Source organism: Gavialis gangeticus, unplaced genomic scaffold, assembly GCF_001723915.1.
Source record: "Gavialis gangeticus isolate Ggan-Ray unplaced genomic scaffold, GavGan_comp1, whole genome shotgun sequence".
In the NCBI taxonomy this organism is placed as follows: domain Eukaryota; kingdom Metazoa; phylum Chordata; order Crocodylia; family Gavialidae; genus Gavialis; species Gavialis gangeticus.
The window spans coordinates 44,850,972-44,876,317 of record NW_017728998.1 but is presented as its reverse complement, the minus strand read 5'-3'; the positions used below and the strand labels follow the sequence as shown (position 1 = coordinate 44,876,317).

The 25,346-nt window shown below is 49.2% G+C and overlaps 1 protein-coding gene across 1 annotated transcript in view; it reads left to right on the top strand.

The window, feature by feature from the left end:
• MTSS1L (MTSS1L, I-BAR domain containing) overlaps window positions 1-25,346 on the top strand; it is a 140,701-nt gene that overhangs the window by 47,859 nt on the left and 67,496 nt on the right. The window contains exons 3-4 of the mRNA XM_019505826.1: window positions 1,587-1,648; window positions 5,380-5,453. Coding sequence (XP_019361371.1) covers window positions 1,587-1,648; window positions 5,380-5,453 — 136 coding nt within the window. The remainder of the gene's footprint in view (window positions 1-1,586; window positions 1,649-5,379; window positions 5,454-25,346) is intronic.

Below are 25,346 nucleotides of genomic sequence, written 5' to 3'. Positions count from 1 at the left end.
ACCGTGAAACAGGGTGTCAATTTATAAATGTTGTAAGTGTGAAACGTTGTAACCCAAAACGTTGTAAGTCAAGGGCTGCCTGTATCTAGTTAGATTTCAAGTAACTTACTCAGAAGTATCGTTTCCTCCAGAGGTGGGCAGTTCCTAGTGTGTCCATATGTTTCAAGAGAGCAAGACAAAGAGGTGAGCTGCTCTCTTTGTCTTCATCATGGCTGCTGCCCCTTGTCCTAGGCAGTCTTTAACTTATATAGACCTTATGACCTCTTTTACCTGATTCAATGAAGGTCAGCAGTTGTTGACTGCCAGCCAACCAATTTGAAATGCATCACTGGTTGCTGGGTAGACTGGCAGGGTCTCTAGCCCTCTCCCAGTCCTGCTTTCATTGCTTAGAGCAGTAGGGAGTTTAAGCCCCGACCCAGGTGTGTAAGACCAGTCACCTAGGCAAAGGGAGCAGATTCCCTACTCCCTCTGTAATGTAGCCAGCTCAGGTTACAACTCAGGGTTACCTGAAGCAGATGGGGGCAGGTGTGCCTGCCCTCTACAGTGACCACGGTAACCAAATTGTCAGATAGGCAATAAGCCTGACAGCAGAGTTTGGGGAGAGACTGAGATGGCATTCTGCCACAAAGTAAATCTGCCATTTGCAGGAGAGATGATTAAATTGCTAGCTAGCAGAGCAAACTTGGAAATGGAGGGCTTGCCCCTTACCCGGAATAGAAAATCAAGGATCATTCCAGTCACCCCGTCTCTCCTGCCCCCATTTCATGAGCTCCTGCACTGCAGACCCTTGATGTTATATTGGCATCTAGTTCTGCTAGGTGATGTGTGGGGCTCTCTGGTACTTGTATTAGCTGTGCAGTACCTAAAGATGTGGGAGTTGGAGCCCTTAGTTGAATAAAATTCCTGGGCAAACATCACCCTGATGCAACAACACGGACAGCTGTGGTATGGCTCCATGGTGAGACAGGGCCAAAAGTATGGTTGGGTTGTGTGAGAAGGAAGAGCTCATGGGATTGGGCATTATCAATGAGTTGGGGGAAGGGAAGCAGCCTGTCTCTCAGTCTAAAAAGAGATAGAAGCCCACAGCTCCTCCCTACTATTGAGGAGACCCCAGGGCTCTTCCAGCAGCTCTCCTGGGAAGAGTCCTCTGAGTCCGATCATTGTCTGCAATGTCAGATCTCTGCTGTGGGCAAGAAAGGAATGGCAGAGTTCCCTCCATTTCGCCTCAGCCTTCTTCCTTCTCCTTTAACTCTCCCTCCTCATGCTTCCTTCCTGACAGTGGTACTGAGATGTTCTGCATTTTAGTGGGCTAAAATAATCCCCTGTCGATGCCATTTGGGTCTTCACAGAGACCACTGGGGATGTTCAGCTAATGGGACCTGACCCACTTCCATCAGGGATTGAATGAATGAAGGGAAGGTACTGGTCTGGGATCACATGCTGGTGTGCTTGAGTCTATTCATGGCCATGTTGGTTCATTCTGTAAGGCACCTCAGGATGAAGGGGTGGGACTGGTACAAAGAGTCTGCATGTGTGACAGCTTTTTTCCATTGATTCATCTTATTCCTTGTTCCCTCTTGTTTCAGAGCTCCTACCCGATCTGGGAAGATTTCAACTCGAAGGCGACCAAGCTACACTCCCAGCTGAGGTGAGTGGCTCAGGCTTCCACACAGCACTCCCTGAATGCAGCTGTGACCAACCTAGCTGTCCTGCTGTAAAGTGCACTGGGGGGATTGTGCAGAATGGCTTTATTAAAAAGTCTGCTTTGTAGTTAGGCCAGTGTCAAGTGCTAAAGACCTGGGGTGTTAATCTCACAACAAAACTCTGTTGGCCAAAATTAGGTAATTTGACTGAGGCCATCTGGTCAGTCAGTGCCAGGCAGGCTCAGAACCCCAGGGGAGAGAGTTCCCCACTCTGTGGGACTCTGGGGGTGTACGGTGAGGAGAATTTCCTGAGCTGAGTCTAGGTACTGTCTAGTGCTGCTCCCGGTGGCCTTAGACAGGATCCCTTGCAAGACCTCATACTGGGCATATGCTAAGGAGAGATGGGGTAGGGCAAGAGCATATGCTGCTGCAGACACTCCAGCTCCCCCTGGAAGCTGGAGCTGTCAACAGGAACTGGTGCTAGAACTTAGAGCTGCTCTGTGAGCTGCCTCAGTTTCCCCAGGGCGTGTCTTAGCTTGTGACAAGCGCCAAGCTTTGAGGGCACTTAGAGCACCATCTCCCTACCGGCTTCCTCCCTCCTCCCTCTGTGCCTTTCTTTGTTGCCCAGAAGGTACCTCTTAGCTTAGACTCCTGCTGCCAGGTTCATTGGCCAGTAGTTGGGGCCCTTTTCTTGCCTGTTATTCAGGGCTCTCCAGCCCTTTACCTTTACCAAAGGCTCTCAAGCCGCCTGCTGACCTCAGGTCCAGGTTTCAGGACTTTCCTCTAGTCTCTCCTCACCAGTGCTACAAGCTTCTCCTCCTCCTCCTCTGGGAGCACATTGTTCCTTATGAAACCCCCACACAAAGAGGCCATTTAGCTCATTGCCCTTCAGCTGGAGCTGTTCCTCACTCAGCTGCCCTGTTAATACCTCACAGGTTCTCCCTGGTTTCTCAGCCCTCCAGTCTGTTAAAGAAATGCTTGTTGTGCCTCTCTCTCCTCGGCAATTGGCACTTTGCTTCTCCTATGCTGCCAGTGCCCCTCTTTGTGCTCCCTCATGGTCTTCTTAAGCAGCTGGGCTATCGCATAGTTTTTCTGCTGCCAGTGACACAAGAGTCATGCTTTGCCCTTGGTGTTTGTTTCCACAGCATGGCTCGTTCATGCTGGTTGAATGAAGTGAGGCCAACTCCATAACTTTTGCCTTCGTGCTAGGGAGTGAGGGCAGCCATCCCCAGTGAGAGGAAGGCTGAGTCTCCAAACCAGGCCTAGCTCTCCCACCCCTTTCTTCTCCAAAACAGACCGTGCTGTGGTGAGGCTGTCAGTCAGTGGTGAATCTGGGAAGGAGTGTCCTCACTAGCTAATAAATAGGATGGTGTCAGCCCTGCCTACCTCGCATGGGTTCCTGGATATGCTTTGCTCTTCCCAGGATCTGATGCTAGTGACAGGCATGGCACGTACACTGCCCAGGAGTGTGCGCTCCAGGGAAGTGGGTGCTTGCATTTCACACTGAGTGAAGGGGTTTAGTTTGAACCAGTGGCTTTGTTAGTTCCACCATTCTCAGGCTCTGCTGTATTTCTGTCCTGGGTCCAGCCTTAGCTTGTTCCCCCTAGTCCCTGGCATACTCATACAGCTCACCCAGTCTGTACATATGGAAAGCCTTGTGGCCCACTGAAAGGATACTAGACTCAGACAGCCTGGGCTTCAGTCCTTGCCTTTGAGTAAGTCACTGAAGGACTGATTTTCAGAAGGCTGAGCTCACTTAAGTCCTACCAGTCAATAGTTCTATGGCTGCTCAGCCCATCTGAAAATGAGGCTACAGACTACACAATGCCTCAGTTTCCTTATCTGTGAAATTAAAAGTATGACTGCTCTCCCACCTCTGTAAAACACTTTGAGAGCTGCAGGTGAAAAGTGCCATGGGGAAGGCCTTAGCTTACTAAACTGAGGTCCTTTTGCCATGGTATCACTCTGCTTTTGATGTCTAATAGAAAATAGCGCACTGCCTGAATTCCATCCAGTTCCCTAGGGAATGGATTTAACACAGGGGTCACAGTCTGGACATCTTTGTTACAAACACATGGAAGTCCAAACTTAGGTGGTGAGAGAGCCAGAACTTCTCCAGTATCATGTTAAACCTGGCCATAAATGTGTTAAGCATCCTGTAAGTCCAAATCTGCATTCTGTGTACCACCATCTAAAACACCCCTGAAATTTGTCATTGCCAGGTAACAGTCTAATCTGGCACAGGTCAGTGCCACTGCAGCTGGCCTCAGCTTGAAAGCCACCTTCCAATTCTCAATCATGCATAGAAGAGTCCACTACAAGTCTTACTATAAACATGGATGCTCTTGAATATGCCCAGCCAACTGCCTCTTGGTATCTGTGAAACCCCAGCCATATAGTGTAGCCTCACTGGTAGGCACAGTTCTTTGCACACAGGTGTCGAGACAAAGAACAGTGCCCCAAAGCCAGGGCTTACAGCCTGCCCCCTCTGCCTGCTCCTGCCTTGTCACCACTAGTTGTCCAACAGGAGTCATCTGCCCAAGCCCAGCACCAGCACATCTCATACCATGTTCAAGATCTTGGGCATGTACTTTAGCAAAGGACATTACACCCCTGTTTCTGCCCAGTAGGGCTGGGTGTTGTACATCTTTGCTACCCAATGGGTCCATGGTCAGTTGCCTCCCAGCCATTCAGTCTGAGCTGTGCAACGGTGGCTGGGAAGAGCTTTGCTATGGGGTTGGGAGGGTAGAGGGCAGGGCTGGAGAATGGGATTGTTGAAGCTGATGAAGACTCCAAGGCAGGCTACTGGTAATCATGGGGTTTAATCTCTGTAGGGTGAAAGTGAAGCAGTAGGAGAGGGCTCTGAGCTAGCAAGGCTCTCCCCAGTCTTGGCAGGGTGTGGGGCTGTCTTGTCACCAGTTGAGGCAGGCTTCCCTCAAAGCAAGGTGTCATCTGCAGTCTTTTTTGCGGGATGCACAGCCTCCAAACTGGTGGGTGTTTTGAGGAGCTGTCTTGGGCCCCTCTCTTCCTGGTCAGCCAGTGTGTGTTTTAGGCAGATAGTTATGCTGATGCGAAGCAGGGCTGGGCACAGTGTGAGTCTCTTAGGGTGACACCATTGCTTTCAAAGAAGTAACTGTCTTGATTTGCACCTGCAAGAGGTCTCCAAGCCAGGGCCACTGCCTAAGGAGGTCATGGTGAAGTCAGAAAGTAGCTGTTACTCATCGGAAGTCCACTCTTCTCTTTGAGCCATGCCCTGGGCCTGGTTGCCTGAGAACCCTCTGCACAGTGTGTTTGCTGGGGTACCTCTAGAGACCCCACAGTCCCACCTCTCGTGTAAATCCCCATAGTTTTAACCCTTAATTTGCCAAACTCTGTGACCCTGCCTCTATCTGGCAACTGGTGTTTAGACACATTCCTATTTATAATTCCACTTCCAAAGACATCTTTAATTGCCTGCTGCTTCCTCCTTTGGGCCCAGGAGAGGAGGGGTAGAACTTCACTCTTGCAAACTATGCAGGGATTGAGAAGGAATTTCCTTCCATGGGCTAATTTGTTTGTTTAATCTTCAAATCTTCCTCTGAAACATTGCTGGCTAGGGAATGCTGGGCTAGCTGTAGCTGGGTCAGACCCACTGCAATAGATTGTGCTATGTTGCTATAACTGGTCAGGGGAAGCGGTGTTGGCCCTCTCCCTCACACTTCCACTTCACTTACATTTCCATCTGTTTCTGTCTTAGGACTACAGTGCTGGCAGCTGTTGCTTTCCTGGATGCCTTCCAGAAAGTGGCTGACATGGCCACCAACACACGAGGTAGGACTGTTGCTCCACAAGCCCATGTGTCTGGGTACAGTCCTGAAGAGATCGTGGGCCAGAACTCGGGACCAGCTGGACCAACCAGTCAAATACTTGTTTTCCCAAGGCTTTTCATATGAGGCAAAATAGTGTCTATGTAGGCTGTCCTGTACATGTTTGCTTACAGCTCAGGAGTCCTGAGAGGTAATTTTGTTACTGTTTGTAAGGTGTTTGGCATCTTCAGGTGGAAAGGGGCTGGGCCTGGACAGTGGTGGTGGTCATGTTGCTTGGCAGTTAATCAAAGTGCTGCTGATGAGGGGATTAAAGGGTGGAAGGGCAGTGCCTTCTGCTGCTGAGCTGTGTAGGATCACCAGGACCCCCCATTCTTCTCATCCCAGCCCCTGCTGAGAACTTAAGCAAAGAAGCTGAGCCTGTCTTAGGCTATCTCAAGGTCGGGGCATATCGGGGGGTACCGACCCTCTCCCAGCAGTGGCCTAGAAGCTGGGCTCGGCCTGCTTTGACTTTTTCCCCACCCCCAAGTCCTGCATACACTTCAGAGCACCTGTAAGTTACCTTCTTGCTAGGCTGAACAGCAGAAGGCTCATCCTCTCTGCAGCTTGGGGGGAGAGGAATTGGCGGCTCTAGGCTGCAGAAGGCGTGCGTGTGTGTGTGTGTGTCTCCTACCACCCCACAGTGCTCCTCCTTCTACTCTTTGCCTACAACCAAGGCAGAGAATCTCCTGGAAAGGCCTATGGGCATTAGAGGAAACTGTGACAGATGTGCAGTGTGATTACAGGAGATTGGGACACAGGAAATAGAAAAGCCAGCAATCAGGGCCACAACTGAGAAAGGAGGTCAGATGCTGTGGAGGGTGGTGTTGAGCACTGGCTAAGACAGCTAGCTTCAGCTGCACTCAGCAGGACCCCAGGTTAGGGTGTGTTACCAGCAAGAGACTGCAGAAATCTCCAGACTACTGGTGGGATGTTTTCACAATGTGGCAGATGTGCTGACATCCCCTGGGGTGTCTTTTCTAAGGTACCTCATATACAAGGATTCGTTGGCACCTTCTTGGTGGCGTTGATTTGGTTTTGGGCAAAAGGAAGACTGTGATGAGATGATGCTGCCAATAAACTCTCATGTTTCTGTGCTTTCATCTCCTAGGCATCATCACAATTTATTTGCAGCAGCATCTTCTGCCCTGTGACACTGTCCCTTTATGTGCCATTTTGCAGTAGAAATGCTGAAGGAGCAGCCCATAAAGGAAGAGTATTTTTTTCTTGGTTTTTCTTTTGGAATCCTGGAAACCTCCCAGATGCACCTTTCTTAGCTTGGCTGTGACACAGTGCATTAGGGTTTCTCATTTGCATATACAGATTAGCCCTGCCATTTATTTATTCCCCCACCATGAGACAACTAGGTGGCTACAGGCTCACCTCCTTGCTTCTCCATATTGGATTGGATTTGGTAAGCTTTGACATGGCCTGGCTCTGTGACATCCCCTACCTTTGGTGTGGCTGGCAAACTCTGATTGAGCAGAGAGAATACATTTGGGATTTAATGCATGATGTACCCATGCTCTGACCAGCTGGGACTGGGGGTTGTTTGAAGAGCTCAGGGCAGAACAGAGGCCATGTGCACAGCAGACTGAGGACTGGGATTGTTGGGACAGTTAGAACAACTTGTTTTGTAAGCAGCCAGGTTTAGACACTTCTTTAGGGACAATGCTCAGGACCTGGTCTCCCAAGCATGTCTGAGGAAGTGGCACTGAGGTGTGGTTTCCAGCTATGGTGGGGACCATAGCTGAAGTGCAGACACTGGGGCCTGTCCACTTTGGCCCACCTGATGGGAAGCAGTCTGAGCCCTGACCCACTGGAGTTAGGCCTGAATGGGCAGCCTCTCCTCCATATAACAGAAATCCCATCCGGGCAGGGCTGAAAGGCTGGATTGCTTGGTTGTGCTGGCAGCCAGTGTCAGTGGTATGTGTTTCCTCTTGGATTGTTAGCTTTCCTTTGCACACAGTGAAGCCATTGTGCTGGGGCTCTCAGAGCACAGATGCTTCACTGTGGGGCTGAGGAGAGGGCTGCAGTGACAAACACGCTGTCCATAGGGCACTGGCCAGATCCTTTTGCTGGGCCATAGGAGTGTTTTGAATGTATTCAGGCTACCCCAGAATAGCATTAGCTCCGGGGCACCGTGCCTGGGAGCTGACAAATATGTCAGGCTTAATTCGGTCCTGGTGAAAGGTTGCCCTGGTCCCTATAGGAGGCCTGAATCTGGCCTTGTGTACTTGTCAGCCAAGACATAGCACTCAAGAACTACCTGTACCAGCTCTCTGGGAACTTGGGGCATATTTTCTGGTGGCTGAAAACCAAGCATCTGTGTCTTCATTACTGCTACATGTGCTAGCTAGATGAATGCCAGCTCAAATATGACTGCTTTTGGTGGATGCAAAGGATTGTGGGATGGTGGAAAGAACCAGTGTTTGGTTTCAGACTGGTGAACTACAGGTGGTGGGAATGGATGCTAGGTTGGAGACTGGGATGCTGGGTTTGGAGGACACATCTCCTCAGTGCTCAGTCTGAGTGCTCCTTCTCCTTTTGGCTGAACATGCTGTCCTGAATTTGTGACCTGAAGATCACACTGCTCTTCTCCAGCAGGGCAGTGCTAAAGCTTCATTTTAGGCTGGCTTCCCAGTGCGTGTGTTGGCTGGAGCCGTGTAAGAGTAGAGAATCATAATGGTCCCTACTGGCTTCCAAATCTGTGAGGTTCTGCATGGATTCAGCAGGTCAGCCATTGCAGTGTGATTGCTCTGGATGACCCTTCTGCTCTAGGGTGAAGGGGTTATGGGGCTGAAATGCCCTGGGATCTGGCCTCCTTATGGTATCACCTTCTCCCAAGACTTGAGAAACTGGCAGGAAACCAGCTCTCACCTCTCAGCTTCATAAATGTCTCCCTCAGGCAGTAACATGTCTGTGGAAAAACATAAACACCAGTCCTCAAAAGCTGCACACTTCCTTGCTGTCAGCTTCTGCAGATTAGGAGTGCATGTGGTGGGGATTCATGGGCATTTCCGGGGTACACAGCTCCTGTGTTGGCAGAGCTGGGGCCTACCTCCCACTGTGTGGCTTCTGCACAGCAGATGGTCTCAGCTTGTTGCCCAAACTCTCGGGATCCAGGCCATCTGGAACCATACAGGGGGGAAGCAGCAATGGCAGCTCCAGGTGGAGTCAGATTTGTCTGGAGACACACTAGCCCGCTGCACCGTTAGGACTCAGATCTCTCCGAGCCTGAATTCACCTCCAAAGCTCAGGCCCAGCCTCCTCCAGGGCTGCTGTGGCTGCTGACATCCTGGGTCTTGCCAGATGCCAGTTCTGCTCCCCCCAGATGGAGTGCCTGGACAGTCATAAATGCAGGCATGAAAGCACTGAGAAAGCAGGTCAGGGCACCAGTCTGACAGTAAGCCTGACAGGCCTGAGGGGACAGGTAAGACAGAAAAAAAGAGAGGAGAGGAGTGTTAGGAGCTGGGCTAGAGGAAGAAAGGCAGGAGGGAGACAGACAGACAGACAGACAAAGGAGAAGAGAAACTGGACAGATAGACAGATAAAACAGCTGGGCAGATTCAGGAACAGGTTGGAAAGACTGGTTAGAGGGACCTAGACCTCCTAGACAGCACAATGGGGGAGGAGAAGACACTACCTCACAGCCCATTTTGTGGGGAGGCAATGAGAGCAAGGCTCAGAGAAGAGATTTAGACACAAGGGAGAAAGGGGCACAGTTGGTGAGGCAGCTGAAGAGCTGGATGGTGCAGTAATGGGGAAGGGGTAGAGGGGCACAGAAGGACAGAGACTCCCAGACTAAAGGATGGGGGCTAGACCTGTGTGAGCTAGTCCCAGAGAGGGTGAGGTGGTGACGCTGCCCCACAGGACCCATGTCAGACAGCAGCAACTCTGACACTGTGGGAAGGGAAGGCAGGGATTGAGGAGGAGGAAGCAGCACAAGCCCCACATGGTGTAGGCATGGGGAAGGACAGGACTCAGTGGGAGATCACTGTGAATGCCCAGGGATTGACTATAACCCCCTCTCAGTCCAGGAGACTTTGGCCTCGCTAGGTTGCAGTGTAGCAGCTCCCACCCTGGTGGGTGCTGGAGCCCAGGGCAAACTGGACACAAAGTCGAAAGGTGATGCCTCGTTCACAATAACAGGGTATTTGTTCCCTAAAGTGCCACACAGTTGAGGAATATGGGATGTACCAGGGGAGGGGCAGTTTCTGTTCTTGGTTACCTCAGGTTTAAAGCCCAAGAGCTGTTCATTCAAGACTATTTGCAGAGAGTCAGCTGGTGGAGCGGGGGGAACCCACAGTTCCTAGGATGGGCTTGGCTTCTTGTGCCCCAGAGGCTGAGCCAGAGCAGGTACAGAGAGGAAACAGAGGAAAGTAGGGAACTCCTGGTCTCTCACAGAGAGGGTCTCTTTGATCCCTCCAGCCCATCCCTCCATCCTCCCCCCATGTTGACAGCCTGTGTTAGGTAATCACCTTCAGAAAGAGCACAGTCTCCATGGCACAGAGATGGTTTCCTTTGGCATTGGAGCCGGGCCTTATCCAGTCCTGCTTCCCTCCCCAAGCCTCCTCCCAGTGTCTGCATGCTCTAGCAATTATTATGGGACTCCTGTCTGCAGGCACGGCAGTAGAAAACCTGCAGTTGCTGCAACCTGTCTGTGCTCACTTTCCCTCCTCTGCCTCCCACCAGGAGGCTTCTCCCCTGGAGAGAGGATGAGTATGGGAGCTCTGAAGAAAGGTGCTGGTGGAGACAAGGTCTCTGAGAGTGGCCTAGCCTGCAGTAGACAGGGTTTATAATGGGGATGCCCCTCACACCACACCTCCCAAGAGCCTGATCCTTTGTGCTTACTTTCTCCTCTTGTGAGTGACCACAAAATGGAGGGCAGTGGAGGGCCTAGCACAGAGAGATGAATTTACACACATCAATGGTGGTGGCTTGGAGAATCTAACAGCAAATATTCAGAGTATAGCAGACCAGCGATAGACACGCAGCTCATTTGTGTCTCCATGGAAGTTCTTCTGGTTGTTCCAGCCTTGTCAGGAGGCAAAGGGGAAGCCCTGGTGTTCTGGGTGTCAAGGAGTTTTCGCTAAGCTTGGGAATGGAATTTATGCTTAATCAATGGATATAGGGGGTGAAAACCTGTGTCACTGAAGAAATAAGGAGCTGCATCCCACTGATTCATCCACAGCATGAGGAAAGGAAACTTACTGTCCAAGGATTCAGCTGCCTCCTGAAGTGATGCAGCTGTGGGGTGGCAAGAGCCTGGACTGGACTTCCCTACTCCTAAAGGAGAGATTTGAACTGTAGTGCCCTGCATCCCCGATGAGGTTTTCACAAGTTAGACCAGTTCTTAGAATGAGGCCTTACCATCATCTCTTGGTCTTAGGTCTGTCAAGAAGACTACATCTGAAATGCAGATCCCTTGGGCAAGGTAGGCAGGGAACATCTAGTCTGAATCCTTTAGGGGTTCAAGCATGAGGTAAACACTGTACTGTTCAGCACATTTAAGAACTGGAAAGTGCTTGACAGTGGCAGCAGAAATCTAGGAAATCCGGCACCAGAAATCTAGGAAACTTTGCTGGTGGGAATTTAGGCATCAAGGGTTAAATCCCCCAGAGGACTTAGGCATTGTAATACTCAGCACCACACCATGCCAGGAGCCTGGGGTGATGTAGGCACGAAGGCATGCGTTTGACAGCCCAGAAGTTGCAAGCTCATAGGCCATAGCAGAAGCATTCACAGTGTGGCCCTGTCAGATTCCTCTGAATCTGCAAATTTTGCTAAATATCTTGTTGCCCAAGGGCATAAGGAAGGATTGACATACAGAGAGATGGCATTATGATGCAGTGACTTGGTAAACTGGGTTCAGGCATGGCCGCATAGTGAGTCTGAAAAGATATGATTCAACATCGCACAATTGCAGCCAACAGCCTAGGGCTCTCCACCCGACTGAGGCTCTGCACTCTGCTCACCAGCCAAGTGTTAGTCCTGAGTCCACTGGTGCCAGAACTGGATTTGATTATGCAGGGTGTCCCTGAACCTATTAAATTTGCCATATGTGGAGGGATCACTAACAGTTGGCACACCCAGATCCAAAAACCAGTCAACAATTGGGGATCTAGAGGTGGGAGCATCTTACACCACTCTCTGCAGACCAGCCTGGTTAGTGTGGGTGCTGTGGGTCTGTACCCACGTGGCTTCATGGAGCCTCTCTCGTGCATCCCTGAAGCAGGAGCACAGAGTCTGCTGCGATGCTAGGTTGCATTCTCCACAAGGGATACCCCAGTACTTGCCTGCCACATTTTTAATATTATGTTCAGTAGTGGGATTCCCTTCTGCAGGGGTGGATGTGCCAAGCATCATCACCAGCATGTGCTCCTGGGGCTCCACCTCCCCTACACTCCAGCCATGTGCCAGCCTGTTGGGATAGCCAGACGATGGGCAGTCCGACTCCACTTGGATATCGTCCTGATCCCTCTTGCTCTTTCTGGCCCTCAGTGTTAGCAACTGTTTTCCTCTCTACTGCATGGGTTTTACTTGGGCAGAGAGGCAACCCCAGTGATGGGTCTGCCTATTAACATTGAGTGTCCCCAAGCAGCCTTGGTCTGCTCAGCCCTTGGCGTATGTCCTGTGGCCTTTTCCTGGCCTCCAGGGCTTTAAATTAAATGAAAGAGAAACAAATAACAGAAACTCCAGAAAGGGGCCTCAGCCTGCTCCCCACTCATGCATCCTGCATCCAACGACTTTGCCGTCCCTCAGCGTCTTCCTCCAGTCTGGTTCCCTCACCGTCCTGGGTGTTGTAACCCTTTAAATGTATTCCGGACTCGTCTCCTGGGTTCCTCTTTGGCCTCTCCCTGCAGCGGTTGGGAGGCCTCTGATCGTCCCGGAGAGGGGTCTCACAGCTCCTTTCCTGCTATGTCCCCCCAGCTATTTCCCCACCACCAGCTTTTATCCCAGCCCGGCAGCATTCTTTAATAGTGTCATCGGGCCGCGTTGGCCCCAGCCACAGAGAAAAGTGGCTGATGAACCGCGCGGTCGCTCTGCCCCTCTGCAGCTCATCCAGCCCGACTGTACCTGTTGGGGGTAAGTTTGCCCTGTTTTCGGGGCTTTTCTCCTTGGTGTTGTGGTGGACTGCCCCACCATGACCCATGCCTCAGGAGGGGTATCCCCCCCCTTTCATCATCCCCCTGGGACAGGATCCATTCAATAAACATTCCCCCCACCCCTTGCTGTCCCCCAAGAAGCCTGTGACCTACGTTTAGAAGCAGTTGGCGCCTGTTTGCCTCCATAACTAGCTGCTTTTGCAAGGCTTTCAAAGGCATCAGGGATGCAGCAACAACTTTTACAGTCATTGCTCTGTCTCTGGCTGTGGCCATCCCAGCTCTGGCAATAAACCCCAAAGAATATGGGGACTAGGATCTGTGTTTTTAGATTCCTGCTTCCATCGTTAGCTGTCCCAGCTTTAGTGGTCACTGTGCCTTAGGGTCATCTTAGTGGAAGTCTCAGCTGTGTATTAACTGAAAACAGTTAATTTTGATAGTTCTTGGACTTCAAGCTGCATGTGGAAAAGAAGCGGTTTGCCCTTGTGCTTATTACACAAAAAGCTGACCCACCTAGCCTTCTTCCACCCAACCAGATCATGGTTGTGAGGGACTATATGACAGGGTAGGTACCAGTACCACCCCTTCCCTATGCAGACACCAGCAGCCTAAAAGGTGTTAATGAAGGACCTAATTACCTCCCCTGGCTGTGATGAAACAGCCATTAGAAACAGCTGCTATAGCCAGTCCAGGCAGAATGGGGCACAAATGGAGAGACCACAGGCTGCTTTGGAGAGTCTTCAGAGAAGCAGTGGAAGGAGTAAAGCCCTGTGATGGCCTTGAAGGTAAAGAAACTTAAGGATTAGTGAGCCCCAGATTGGAGGGAGACCCTAGCTGTACAGCAAGCCTGCGGGACACTGGGCTGTAACTCTGTGGGCCTGAACTGGGTGGATGCCTAAGATATCCAGAGAGAAGGGGTCATGGTGACAAAAGGGCTGATATTCCAGGAGTGCCCATGGGATGTCAGCTTTGCTGAAACCAGATGTTGTGCCCCAGTCTCAGTCTGCCTTTGTAGGTGGCTGCAAGTTGCTGTCTGTGCCTGCAGATCCCCTCCCCCTAAGTTAGCTCAGCTGGCTTAGTGTCAAGCCTTTAAGGTAAGGAGGGTGGATCAGTCCAAAGGAGGGTTGCTGTGGTGGAGGGGAGGAGGAGGCGGACATATCTGTGACTGAATAGTCTGCAGGGCCTGAGGTGCAGTACCTCTGAGCACCCTCATTTGCAGCTGTGCTGCGGCTGTTGCCAAACCTCAGGTCCAGCCCTGGAAAATCATAAGATTATTAGAAGAGAATGAGTTGTGGCTTTTGCTCTGTCTTTTAAGTTAATGTCCCATCCTCCCTGCCCTGTCCCCCCCCAAGAAATGCATCTCCCAGTGTGTATGTGACTAAGCGTCACCAGTGTTCCGCCACTTACTGAGGAGATGTCTTTTACCCTGCTGCAGGCACACCTACTCCCACATTGAGCTGTCTCCTTGTCAGTTAGTTTTACCCCCATCAGTTATACCCCTTGCATCTGCCTAGATCCCCATCATCTCTGTTCTTGTGTAGGCAACTCCCTGTCCTCTGCCAGCCCTGGGTAGGGGCTGCAGCAGGGTCCCGCTGCACCCCTTTGCAGACTGACCCATGGCTCACAGGAAAGGCTGGGTCTGCCCTGCTCTGGGGCCTCTCTACTTTTTTTTTAATATTTCATCCTACAAGAGTTGTTGGCCTCTAAGGGGAGGGATGTGAGCCATCCTGATAGGCTGCCCTTTCCCAGGAAGCAGGGCAAGGGGAAAGCCAGTTATTCAGCTGTATTTCTACATCTTCTTTTCCTTCTCCCCTGCACCCACTCCTGTCCATGAAAATCTTGGGAGGGCTGGAGCTTCCCTTGATACAGGCAGAGCATAAGTAGTCCTGACTGAAATCATGCGTCTGGGGCAGGAATCCTGCAAGACAGTAGTATACATCACTGGGCTCCCTGTGCTCACCTACAGCATAGCTTAACAGCCTACAAGCCAGTACTTCACCAAAAAAGCATGTTCTGCCCCAAGGAACCCTTGACGAATAACCCGGAGACCTCTGAGGCTGGGCATGGTTCCCAGCATGCAAGCACCATACCAGGCTCATGTGGAATCAAAATTTGCTCTGGCTGGGCCCAAAGGGCAGAGTCCCCCTCTGTGCAGCTCCTTTGTGCACACACTAGTGAATGTACCTAAAGACCACTCAGGAGAGGACCCTGACTCCTGTGCATGTCCTGATTCAAATGCATTTGTAGGAAGGTGTTACTTTACCATGCATGGTGCTCCACCATGGTGGCTCCAGGTGCCTCCATTTTTGTCACTGTCAAGCTCATTTGGAGGCTCAAGGATTGTGGTCATTGTGAACTCCCGGATCCCATAATTCCCCAGTTGTCATGTCATTGCTTCACAAACACAGTACTCAAAGAAACACTGTACAGCCAGTGTGTTTTCAGCAAAGTGGGATAAGGCTGCCATCCACTGCATAACTTTCCATTGATGTATGACACATTGGCCTAGCTGGGGTCCTGCCAGCAGTGAGCAGTAATCCAAACGCACACAGGCCAGTTTTTTGCTATTTACATATGCAGGATTCCATGGAACAGTTGTTCCTGGCCTTGGTAGGGGATGGTATGGATGGACACATTGGCCAAAGCTGGGAGGCTGAGTTCAGCAAAGACTCCTTGCTTGCCATGGACAATGTTTGCCTTGTTCTGTTGGGATGGTAGAAGTGCTGAGGGGAAATGCCCCTTCTACTATACCAGTGCGCTCAGATGGGATTTCTTTTGCTTCTGTGGGTGATAGCAGGAGTGACACCAGCTTAGATCTGCCCCTGCCCTCTATGCTGTCTCTGGGATTGGCAGCACCAGGGGTTTTGCTACAGATGCTGTTACCCTGTGGCAGGGCTGGGATTTACCAGTGAGCTTTGTGGATCAAAGCAGTTCCCAGAAAGAAGGCTGCCACAAAGAGCTGGAAGTAAAATAAGTGTCTGGAAGGTTTCACCAAGGGGCAAAGAAGCCTGTTGTTGCAATTGCCACTCACTCCCCTTGCCTGACCTATCTACAGTCCCAGCACCTTCCAGCTCAGGAAGGGATCAGCTTTATTCTCTGCAGCCAGGTTGGTGCACAATACAGTCTGTGTTATCCCAGCTTCTGAACAGTTCCCCAATTTTGCTGCACTCTCAGCATGTCCACACTGCTTCTGGGCCAAGTCTGGGAGCAGCACCACAAAAGCCTCCTTGCCCCTGCTCCACACACACCAACTCTGGGAAATGCACCCATGAGGGCTGCTTCAGGGCAGCGCTGTGTGTATGCTCTAGGTTCTCTGTCTCGCAGGTGTTTCTTGGCATGTGCTCAGGGCTGCTCTAATGTGGCTTCATTCTCTCATTTCTGGGATGTGGGAGAAGGGGTATATGCTTCATGGTGCTACTCATTGCTGTGGCATGAAGGTAGGGTAAACATGTTGTCTGCATTTTGAATCTTCTTGTCTTTGGCTTTTGACTGCCTGACTTGCAGTTCTAAACTCCTTGACTACCTGAAGCACCCAGTCCTGAATCCCTGCAGTTCTTAATGCTATCATTACTGTATTATTATTTTTATTATTATTATTTTTATTTGTGTTACAGTGTTGCCTACAGACCCCCACAGAGATCAGAGCCCTTGAGTCCCAGGTGTTCTACAAACACTCTATGAAAGACATTTCTAGCTCTGGTGGGCTCCCAAACTAATTAAACAAAAAGAACATTGCCCCATGCTTCAGTTTGAGGAACCGAGGCCCAGAGAAATTAAGAACCTATTTGTCAAAAGAGCTTCAGGCCAGATTTCAATGTATGGGGGCTCACTTTGGGGCCTGGATTTGGAAGCGTACTCTGTTTTGATGAGATACATATCTGTGTGACTGTCAGGTTTTCAGCACCCAGATGTTCCCTTTGTAACTGGGATCTCAAATGATATCAACATCCAAAGTGGAAAGATTCCTTTTGAAGATCTGACCTCACCCAAAATGCCATGAGAAATCTGGGCTAGAGGTGGGAACAGAACCCCAAGCCCTCCTGAGACTTGCACTCAGGCTTGACCTATTTCTGCTGTTCTTTGCAAACCCTGGATGCCTCATACTGATCTTGCTTTCTTTGTTAAGCTCCTGGAATCAGGTGAACACACAAATCTCTCAGCTTTCTTGCTTTTTCTTTCTTTCTTTCAAACATTTCTAGCTTTTCTGGCTCTGGGAAAAACCTTGGGAAAGAGACCTGAAATAAGGGAAATAAAAAGGGAAATAAAGAGTGCGTCTCTCCCCCCTCCCCCCCCCCAATAACTTTTTAAAATGTCAAATAATTTTTTAAGCCAACTGCTTGATTTGGGGGAAGGGGTGCAATGGGCTTGGCAATCATGCATGCCTCCCTGTGGACAAGGGAAGAGATACCAGCGCAATGACTGACAGCCCTCTCGAATTGTCATCTTGGTACAGACAAGGTTTCTTTCACACTGCAAATAGAGTGCTCTCTTGTTCACCACCAGTATACTGAACATTTAAATAAACAGAGGGAGCTCAAGCACTAAAGACCCATGTAGGTTAATAGAGCCATTTGAAGCTGTGATATTACAAACATTGAACCCAGGGCAGATCTACTGTACAGCACCACCCAATAGGAGATTGACACCTGAGTCTTAGAGTCAGGCATGTGCAGTAGTTCTGCTACTGTAATGTAGCTGAGAGGCTCCAGAAATCACCAGGGATGTGGCCTGTTTGGGAAGCAGTTTTTTTCTGGCAGTTCCAAATACTGAATAGATGATTCAGGTTTGGAAGAGGATTGTGTGTTGATGTATTGTTAACCCGAATAACCTTGGCCCACAGCCCCTGGCAAGCCCATTGTTGGCCACCCAAAGGAGGATGGGGAGGAGACAGCACACTAAAAATGAATTTCACTTCACTTTGCAGAGCAAGGAAGGCGAACAGTTATAGCAACCTGGTGGGTTTAGTCTGTGGTGGCTAGAAGGAGACAGTGTCCTTCTCCCTTCTATGAGACACTTGCACAGGGTTGTCCCAAACACCCTAAATGTATTTTCCATGAGAATGTCTTAATTTACAATGGAAACCCCCGTCCTGCATCCACATCAGTTACACTGTCCTGCTGCAGTACTATGAGGTGAGGATGGCATTTGGCCTCCCCTGGTGCCCTGTGGAGATGCACATGCGTGGTTCTGTTAGTGAGACAGAACCATGTGCTATGATGTGAAGAAGCAAACATAATTATATCCTGGAGCAGTTACTATCCACGTATGCCAAATTCAATACCAGAAAAAAGGCAGCACCCCTAACTGGCTCGTGTAAACCCCCGTGCATGGAATCAGGGTCCCTTGTGCTCTGTAACAGTCAAGACTAAAAGTCTGCAGCAAGGTTGCGGGCTTCTGAGGCACTTGGGTTCATGGAATGGGAATTCTGCAGCAGCTTGAGTGACATGAAGAAATAAGAGTGGTTTAATTATGAGACTGAATAATGTAGTCATTCCAAGAGATCCCTGTGTCTTTGATTTCGGTAGAACTGGTAAATTTCCTTCCCTGGGGCCTGTGGGAGGGGATCGGGCTCAGGAGAGCAAGGCATGAGCTTGATATTTCTGCTGCAATCAGTCGTGTTCTTGTGAGCCAGCATGGCTAAGGCACGTCCCTGATCCCCATCACTGCAGTATCTTAATGTGTTGCTGTCTTCAGTGTACTTATATTCACTTACGCTTGGGAGGCAGGACAGTGCTGTTACTTATGTTTGCAGGTGGGGATCTCAGGCATAAAAATACTTGTCTGAGATCACATAGGCCATCCGTGCACAGCAGCTGTGGTTCAGGAGCAGAATTCTGGCCAGCCACATGAGAGAACTGACTTTGATTTCAGGCCAGCACAGCAGCCTTAATCAAAGCAGGCCCTTTCCTTGTCAGCAGAGCTGGGTGTGCCGCCCAAGTGTGCAGGCAGCTGTGAACTGGCATGGCTGCCTGTGATAACAGGTGGTGGGATTCACTGTCTCCAGAGGTCTCTTGCAGTGACTTGACTCAAACCCTGAGAGACTGGGTGCGTCTACATGAGACACTTACTGCGCAGTAACCTAATAACACTGTGCAGTAGTGTGCTGGTCAGAAACCATGCTAATATGCTATTGCAGTGTTATTAAGCTACTGCGCAGTAAGCATCACAAAAATACCATGTGCCAGTGCTACTATGCAATAGCATGAATTCCTGCACATTTAGTTAGTATTTCATTAAGCAAGCACTGAATCAAATTTACAGTGTATTAATAAATGTGTAGGCATGACCACTGTGTCTGAAATCCAGGTGTAACACCTAATTAGAAGTCTTCTCAGGAGCATCTGTGTGCTGGTGCTTGCATGGGAGTGTATTTCTACACCGGTGTATGTGTGTCTGTATATGTACGCACTTGTGTGTGGCTGGAAGAAGGCAGGAGAAATGGATTAGAATTCCCAAGGGGCTGTGCCCTGGCACTGTGGTGAACCTCCCCTGCCTGCCCTCTGTGGGCTGAGGGCCTGTCCCCTCAGCGCTAACACCAGGGAGGGGAGGGGAGCTGCTGTCGTAACTCCTTTCATGTGTGGAAATCCTGAAGGTGGTACAGGAGACTCCCTCATATTAGGAAACAAGCCAAACTGGGCCCTATGGGAAAGGGGTGGGCTAGAGGAAGGGGACCTTTTCCTGCTTCTGCTTGCTAGAATTAGTCTCTGCAGGCTCCTTCTCACTGGAAAATCCTGGCATAGACGCCCTGTGGCAGGTCAGCCCACAAAAAAGAATCTAGGAACCCAGCCTGCTTGAAGCACAGTATGGTGAGCTGCCCCTGGGCTGGCAGGCTGTGCCCTCTTTCAGGACATCCAAGATAAAAGGCCAGTGGGTGCCAACCTTTTCTTACCCTCCCTGAGTGCCACTCCAATCCCATTCCTTTGCTTGATCTCCTGCTCTGCTTTCTGCTTCCTGCCCTGTGCTCCCTGACTGAACTCCTCTCTTTTCTGGACTCTGCCCTATCTGCCACCATGCTGCCTGTCCCCTTCCTAATCTGCTGCCTGTCATGGGTTGGCCACTCCTAGTCTAGGCTCTGGGAAATCCAGGTTGCTTTAAAACCGTAGAGAGATGGACCTTTAAGTTAACTATAAGTTGAAAAGAAGCCCCCATCCCTCAGTGGCTTCAGATGAAAACTTAAACACAGCCAAGGCAGGCCATGTGGCTTTCCTTGAGCACCCTCAGGTGCTGGTATGACCAAACCTTCATCCTATTATCTTACCCTGGTAGCATTTGTACTCCAGTGGCCCTTGAACACCCCCATGTGTTGGGTAGACATGAACTGAGAGATAGTTGCCATCCCAAGGCATTGACACTCTAAGTAGACAAAGCAGAAGAAGGTGGGGAAATAGAGGCACAGAGAAGAGAAGGCCCGAATTGTCAAGGGCATTCAAGTGCCTAAGAGGTACCAAACTCAATGGGAGTTAGGAGGTTAAATATCTTTGACAGTCTGGATCAAGGTGACTTGCTCAACATCACCCAGCAGATTAGGGGCAGAGGCAGGCGTAGCACCTGAGTGCCTGGACTCCCAGGTATGGGCCCTGTCTGCTAAACCCAGTTGTGTCCTTCATTTATTGAGCTTATCCTCACAGCATTCCTGTGGGGTGAAGCAGGATGATCCCTACTGTGCAGCTGGGTTGCCAAGGCTAGAGAAGCTGTGGATAAGTTTCCTGCTATTACAAAGGCAGCCTGTGACAGAGAACAGAATCCATGCTTCTGGAGTCACAAGATGGAGCCTTTCACATGGTGAACTCCCCCCTCTGGTGACTCCAGTTTATCCCTTCTCTACAGTTGTTTGGTTTCCATGGGATAGAAAGCAGTCAAGGTTCATGTCACAGTTGTTTTTTTATGAATCATGCTGTTCAGATCTTTATACCAACTCAAGTCCCAATTTTATTTTCCCAGTGCAAATTTTTATCAGTATGAGTTTCAATCTCAGATCTGTTTTTATCTGTGGAAGTATCAGCATCTCACATGTACAGCCTAGGGTCATTTCTGTTCCTAGGGATCTGAAATTGCTCCTTCTTAGCTTACAGGCTTGGATGCTTTCTGACAGAACCAAATGTATTACTAAGGGTTGTCATGCAGCTATTCATATAGTGGATAAAAATACCTGAACATGTATGCATATAAGAACTATTACCAAGGCTGGAAAAATGAGAGGATTCCTACGCATTGAAGTCAAACATACCAATAAGTTAAAAAGAAAAGAAAATCATTGTTTCTTGATTCATGATTAATACTAGTTTCTCCCAAAATGGAAACTGAACCATATGTCAGAGGCAAAAAACTGTTAAGTGGGTTCCAATGATTGAACAGAGTTTGGCGTAAGATCAGGGCCTGTGCTTGAAAAGTCAAAGTCCTGCTCACTGAACCTGAGATCTCTGAGATTCCTTGTGTATTCAAGAGATTTGAGAACTCTTATGTAATGATGTTTCCCTGCCCAGCACACATGCCTACTCCTGGGTGCTTGCAACAGCGTTGGTGTTTTCATTGTTTATTTTTAATGCCTAACACATGATACTAGATTTGCGTAAGATCTGGGCTTCTTGGGGTATTTCAATTCCTGAATAATGGAAAATGAAATAGCCCTGCTTTGTCCTTTCTGGGTTCATGTTTCCCATATAGGCAATGCACCCATTCATGCCCATTGGTCTGCCTGTTCCCCCACCACCTCCCAGCTGTAACATCAAGCCGATCATTAAGAGTGCCAAGGCTCTATACTGGGTTGGCCCAAGGAAGCAATTGTCTCTGCTCTTCTATTGCTGTTGCATAATGGAATCTGGTGAACACTGACAAGGCATTACAGGAGCAGTGCAAGGCTCTACTGATACCATCTGCTGGGCCTGGGTTGGATCAGAAATAAGAATCCCCAGCATAAAGAGTGGCAGGGAGGGGAGTAGCAGGGGGTTGGGGAGAAGACCAGGTTCAGAAGTAATGCTGTCCCTAGAAATGGGTTAATTTCTTGGTTTGGCACATGCCTGAAATATGTAACTGCATATAAAATGTGCTTACAGCAGGGAAAGTCTGGGAAGGGTATGTAATATCCGTAACATGTCATTACACTGTGCAGGACATTTTGGATGTACTTTGTCCACCATATGCGAGTTCATGTCTGCGTTATGTGGGTATCAAAGACCCTGTGGTCCAACTCTAAAGGAGTAGTTTGTTTAAGCATGCTTAACCCACACCATTCCTTATTCCCCCATTTTTGTGCCTTGTTCTCCCTGAGTGGCTGTTGCCCTCTTCCCCAGAACTGGCTGCATATTTGCAGTGTTATATGTACATCAGAAACTTACTTGGTCTGAAAATCCTATAGAATTAAAGGGTCTGATCTAATTCCATGGAAGTCAGTGGAAAGACTCTCAGAGACATCAATGGGAGATGATTCATCCCCTAAGATTTGTGCAGGATTGTTTTACTTCACTGAATTTTAAGTCTTGTGAGAATCTGGCACAGGTGTAATCATTATTCTCTCCTACTCATTTACTGCATGTATGCAAAGGGCCTTCTGTGTTCTGTCCTCATCAAGACCTCAATTACACAGCAGAGGTCTTTGTACTAAATTCTGGGGGTACTAAATTCTGAGGCCATTGGAACCCCTGAAGCAGCTGCAGTTGCATTCAGAATCACAGGCATTTATCAACTGAAGGATGGAAAGAGGCTTGCAATCAGACCCCATGTCCTCTTTGTGCTATTCATTTGAATACTGGACTCATTGCAAATTGTGAGTGTGCCACATGTTTATATATGGATAACACACAGCTGTACGGGCAAATTGTTAGGGTGAGTAGCGTGGGGTGATAGCAAGAGACTTTGGTCTCTGTCCTACATGGGGCAGGGACCTGTTTGAGTTTTTGTCTCCAAGGAACACCTGGAAACTTAAAGCCCTTGGAGGAGTTGGAATGCATTTCTTGCAATTTTGGAGAGAAAGGTTGGAGATAAGGGAGATGAAAGCGGCCACCATGCTTAAAAGGCAGGTAGTGAGGGACAGAACCTTGCCCTCTGGGCACTTGGAGAAAGAGAGGAATACGCAGTGGATGATGAGCAGAAAAGAAGCACATAAGCCTGAGGGACTGTGGGTCAATGGCTGACCGGTGAGCAGCAGGGTACTTACCCAAGGGGTCGCGGGCGATCAGGGTGGACGAAGACAGGTCTGGGGAGCCCAGAGGACAAATGTTGGAAAAGGGAAGTAAGGGGAGGGAACCATGAGAGGTTCGGCAGGGCAGTGAAGAAACCGCCTCCCTGCTAACAAGCAATAAGCATGGCCAATTAAGACTTCATAACTAGAACTCAGTAAATGTAACACCTTGTTAAACTACTATCTGCCTGGTCAATGGAATCTCACCTCATTCAGGGAATAACTCTTATCATTTCTCCCATCTCAAGTCATGGCAGGGGAGCTCTGAGTAAGGCCAGGGAGATACATTCACCTTCCTACACTGTGCACTTGCAGTATTCTGAAATTTCATAGATTTCATAGATTTTTAGGATTGGAAGGGACATCAGTGGATCAAGTCCAACCCCCTGCTGTGGGCAGAAAAGAGTTCTGGGGTCAGATGATATAAATTGATATAAAGGAAGTGTATGGAGCAGAGGATAAAACAAATATATATTGTAGAATCAGTTGTGAAAGAAGCCTACATCCTGGCTGACAACTGGGGCCCCAAACCATGCCAGGTCACCATTCAGAGAAAGGTCATTGAGGTTCATGATGTGACAGCATATGCTTCCCTCATCTGAATCAAGGGTATGAGGGCCTTCAGGACAGATCCCATATCACAGATTGATTTTTACAGACATTTTACTGTAGAATTGATATGGAAACCATGTCTTAAGATTGCGACTTGCCTAGGAGCAGAGCAGTTTGAATGGAGACCAAGTTGGTCAAAGGCAGGACATGGCTGAAGTCGGTGTCCTCTCCTAGAGGACAAGGAGACTGGTAAAGCACTAAGAGCCTTGATGAAAATCCTTTCAGGTCATCAGGCTTTTGATTCCTGGGATGTTAATTTAGTTGGCCAGAATGTCCTGTAGGAGCAGGATTGGTGCCTGCTTATGTGTTTCTTAATCACTTCTCAATGCAGGATCTCAAAGTGCCTCCTGAACACTCGTTAACCCAAGGGCCTCCTCCAGTGATTTTTGTAAAAATAGGCTTTTGTCTTTTTCTCTGCTTCTTTATGATGGAGAAGAAAAGCTTGAAAGGGCTTGGTAGGTAAATAAAGTGAACTCAGTTTGTTTTTCCCTCAGAAATCTCAGAACCTCTAATTTCATTTCCCAACAGAATCTTCTGAATGTCCCACCACAGGTGTGTTCTGACTTCTTTCCCTTAGCTACGGTGGGAAGTGCTGAGTCCTTAACAAAGAGGGGCTTTCTCCCAAGTGTTCATTTGGCATTTGAATTAACAAATGCACAGAAGGGCCAATATGGTCCCCATGAATGACTAGTGCCTCCTGAATCTGGGGGGGCACCCGCAGAAGCCACCGCAGACCCTGTCGGGGGGCACCAGCTCTACTGACAGCATCAGTGTCAGCTGTTCGGGGGGGGCACTGGCCCCATCAGGGGGGACACGTACCCCCGTGCATCCCCTATAGTCGCCTATGGTGGTCCCTATTTTCAGAAAGGGAATAAAGGAGGATCCAAGTAATTATAGGCCAGTCAGTCTCACCTCTATCCTTGGAAAAGTCTTTGAAAAGATTATGAAGGATCATATTTGTGGGAGTCCAGTGGGAAAAATAATGCAGCAGGGAAACCACCATGGATTCGTAGCAGATAGATCATGCCTGACCAATCTGGTTTCATTTTATGACAGGATCGCAAAATGCTTAGACACGGGAGTAGAGTTGGATGTCGTTTTTTTGGATTTTAGCAATGCCTTCAATATGGTATCTCATCCCATTCTCATAAATAAATTAAGAGGCTGTGATATAGATGTTTACACAGTCTGGTGGGTGGCAAATTGGCTTAGTGGTCGCACCCAGAGAATGGTAATAGATGGTTTGGTATCGACCTGGAAGGAAGTGGGTGGTTCGGTACTGCAGGGTTCGGTCCTGTACTCTTGAATATCTTCATCAGTAACTTGGACGTGGGTGTGAAGTGTACTCTGTCCAAGTTTGCAGTCAATACTAAATTGTGGGGTGAAGTGCACACTCCTGAGGGTAGGGAACAATTGCAGGCAGACCTGGACAGGGTAGAAAAGTGGGCAGTACACAATAAGAAGCAGTTCAACAAGGACAAATGCAGAGTGCTGCACCTATGATGCAAAAATATTCAGCACACCTACAGGCTGGGAAGTGAATCTCTTAGCAGCACAGAAGCGGAAAAAGATCTCAGGGGCATCGTGGACTCCAAGATGAACATGAGTCGTGAGTGTGATGAAATCATCAGCAAAGCTAACTGCACTTTATCATGCATTAGCAGATGCATGACAAATAGAATCAGGGAGGTGATACTTCCCCTCTATGCGGCATTGGTCAGACTGCAGGTGGAGTACTGTGTCTAGTTTTGGGCGCTGTACTTCCAGAAGGATGTTGATAGACTCGAGAGGGTCCAGAGGAGGGCCACTCCTATGGTTAGGGGCTTACAGGACAAGCCCTATGAGGAGAGACTGAGGGACCTGGACCTCTTCAGCCTCTGCACGAGAAGGCTGCAAGGTGATCTTGTGGCATCCTAAAAATTCATTAGGGGGACACAACAAGGGATCGGAGATGCTCTGTTCACCA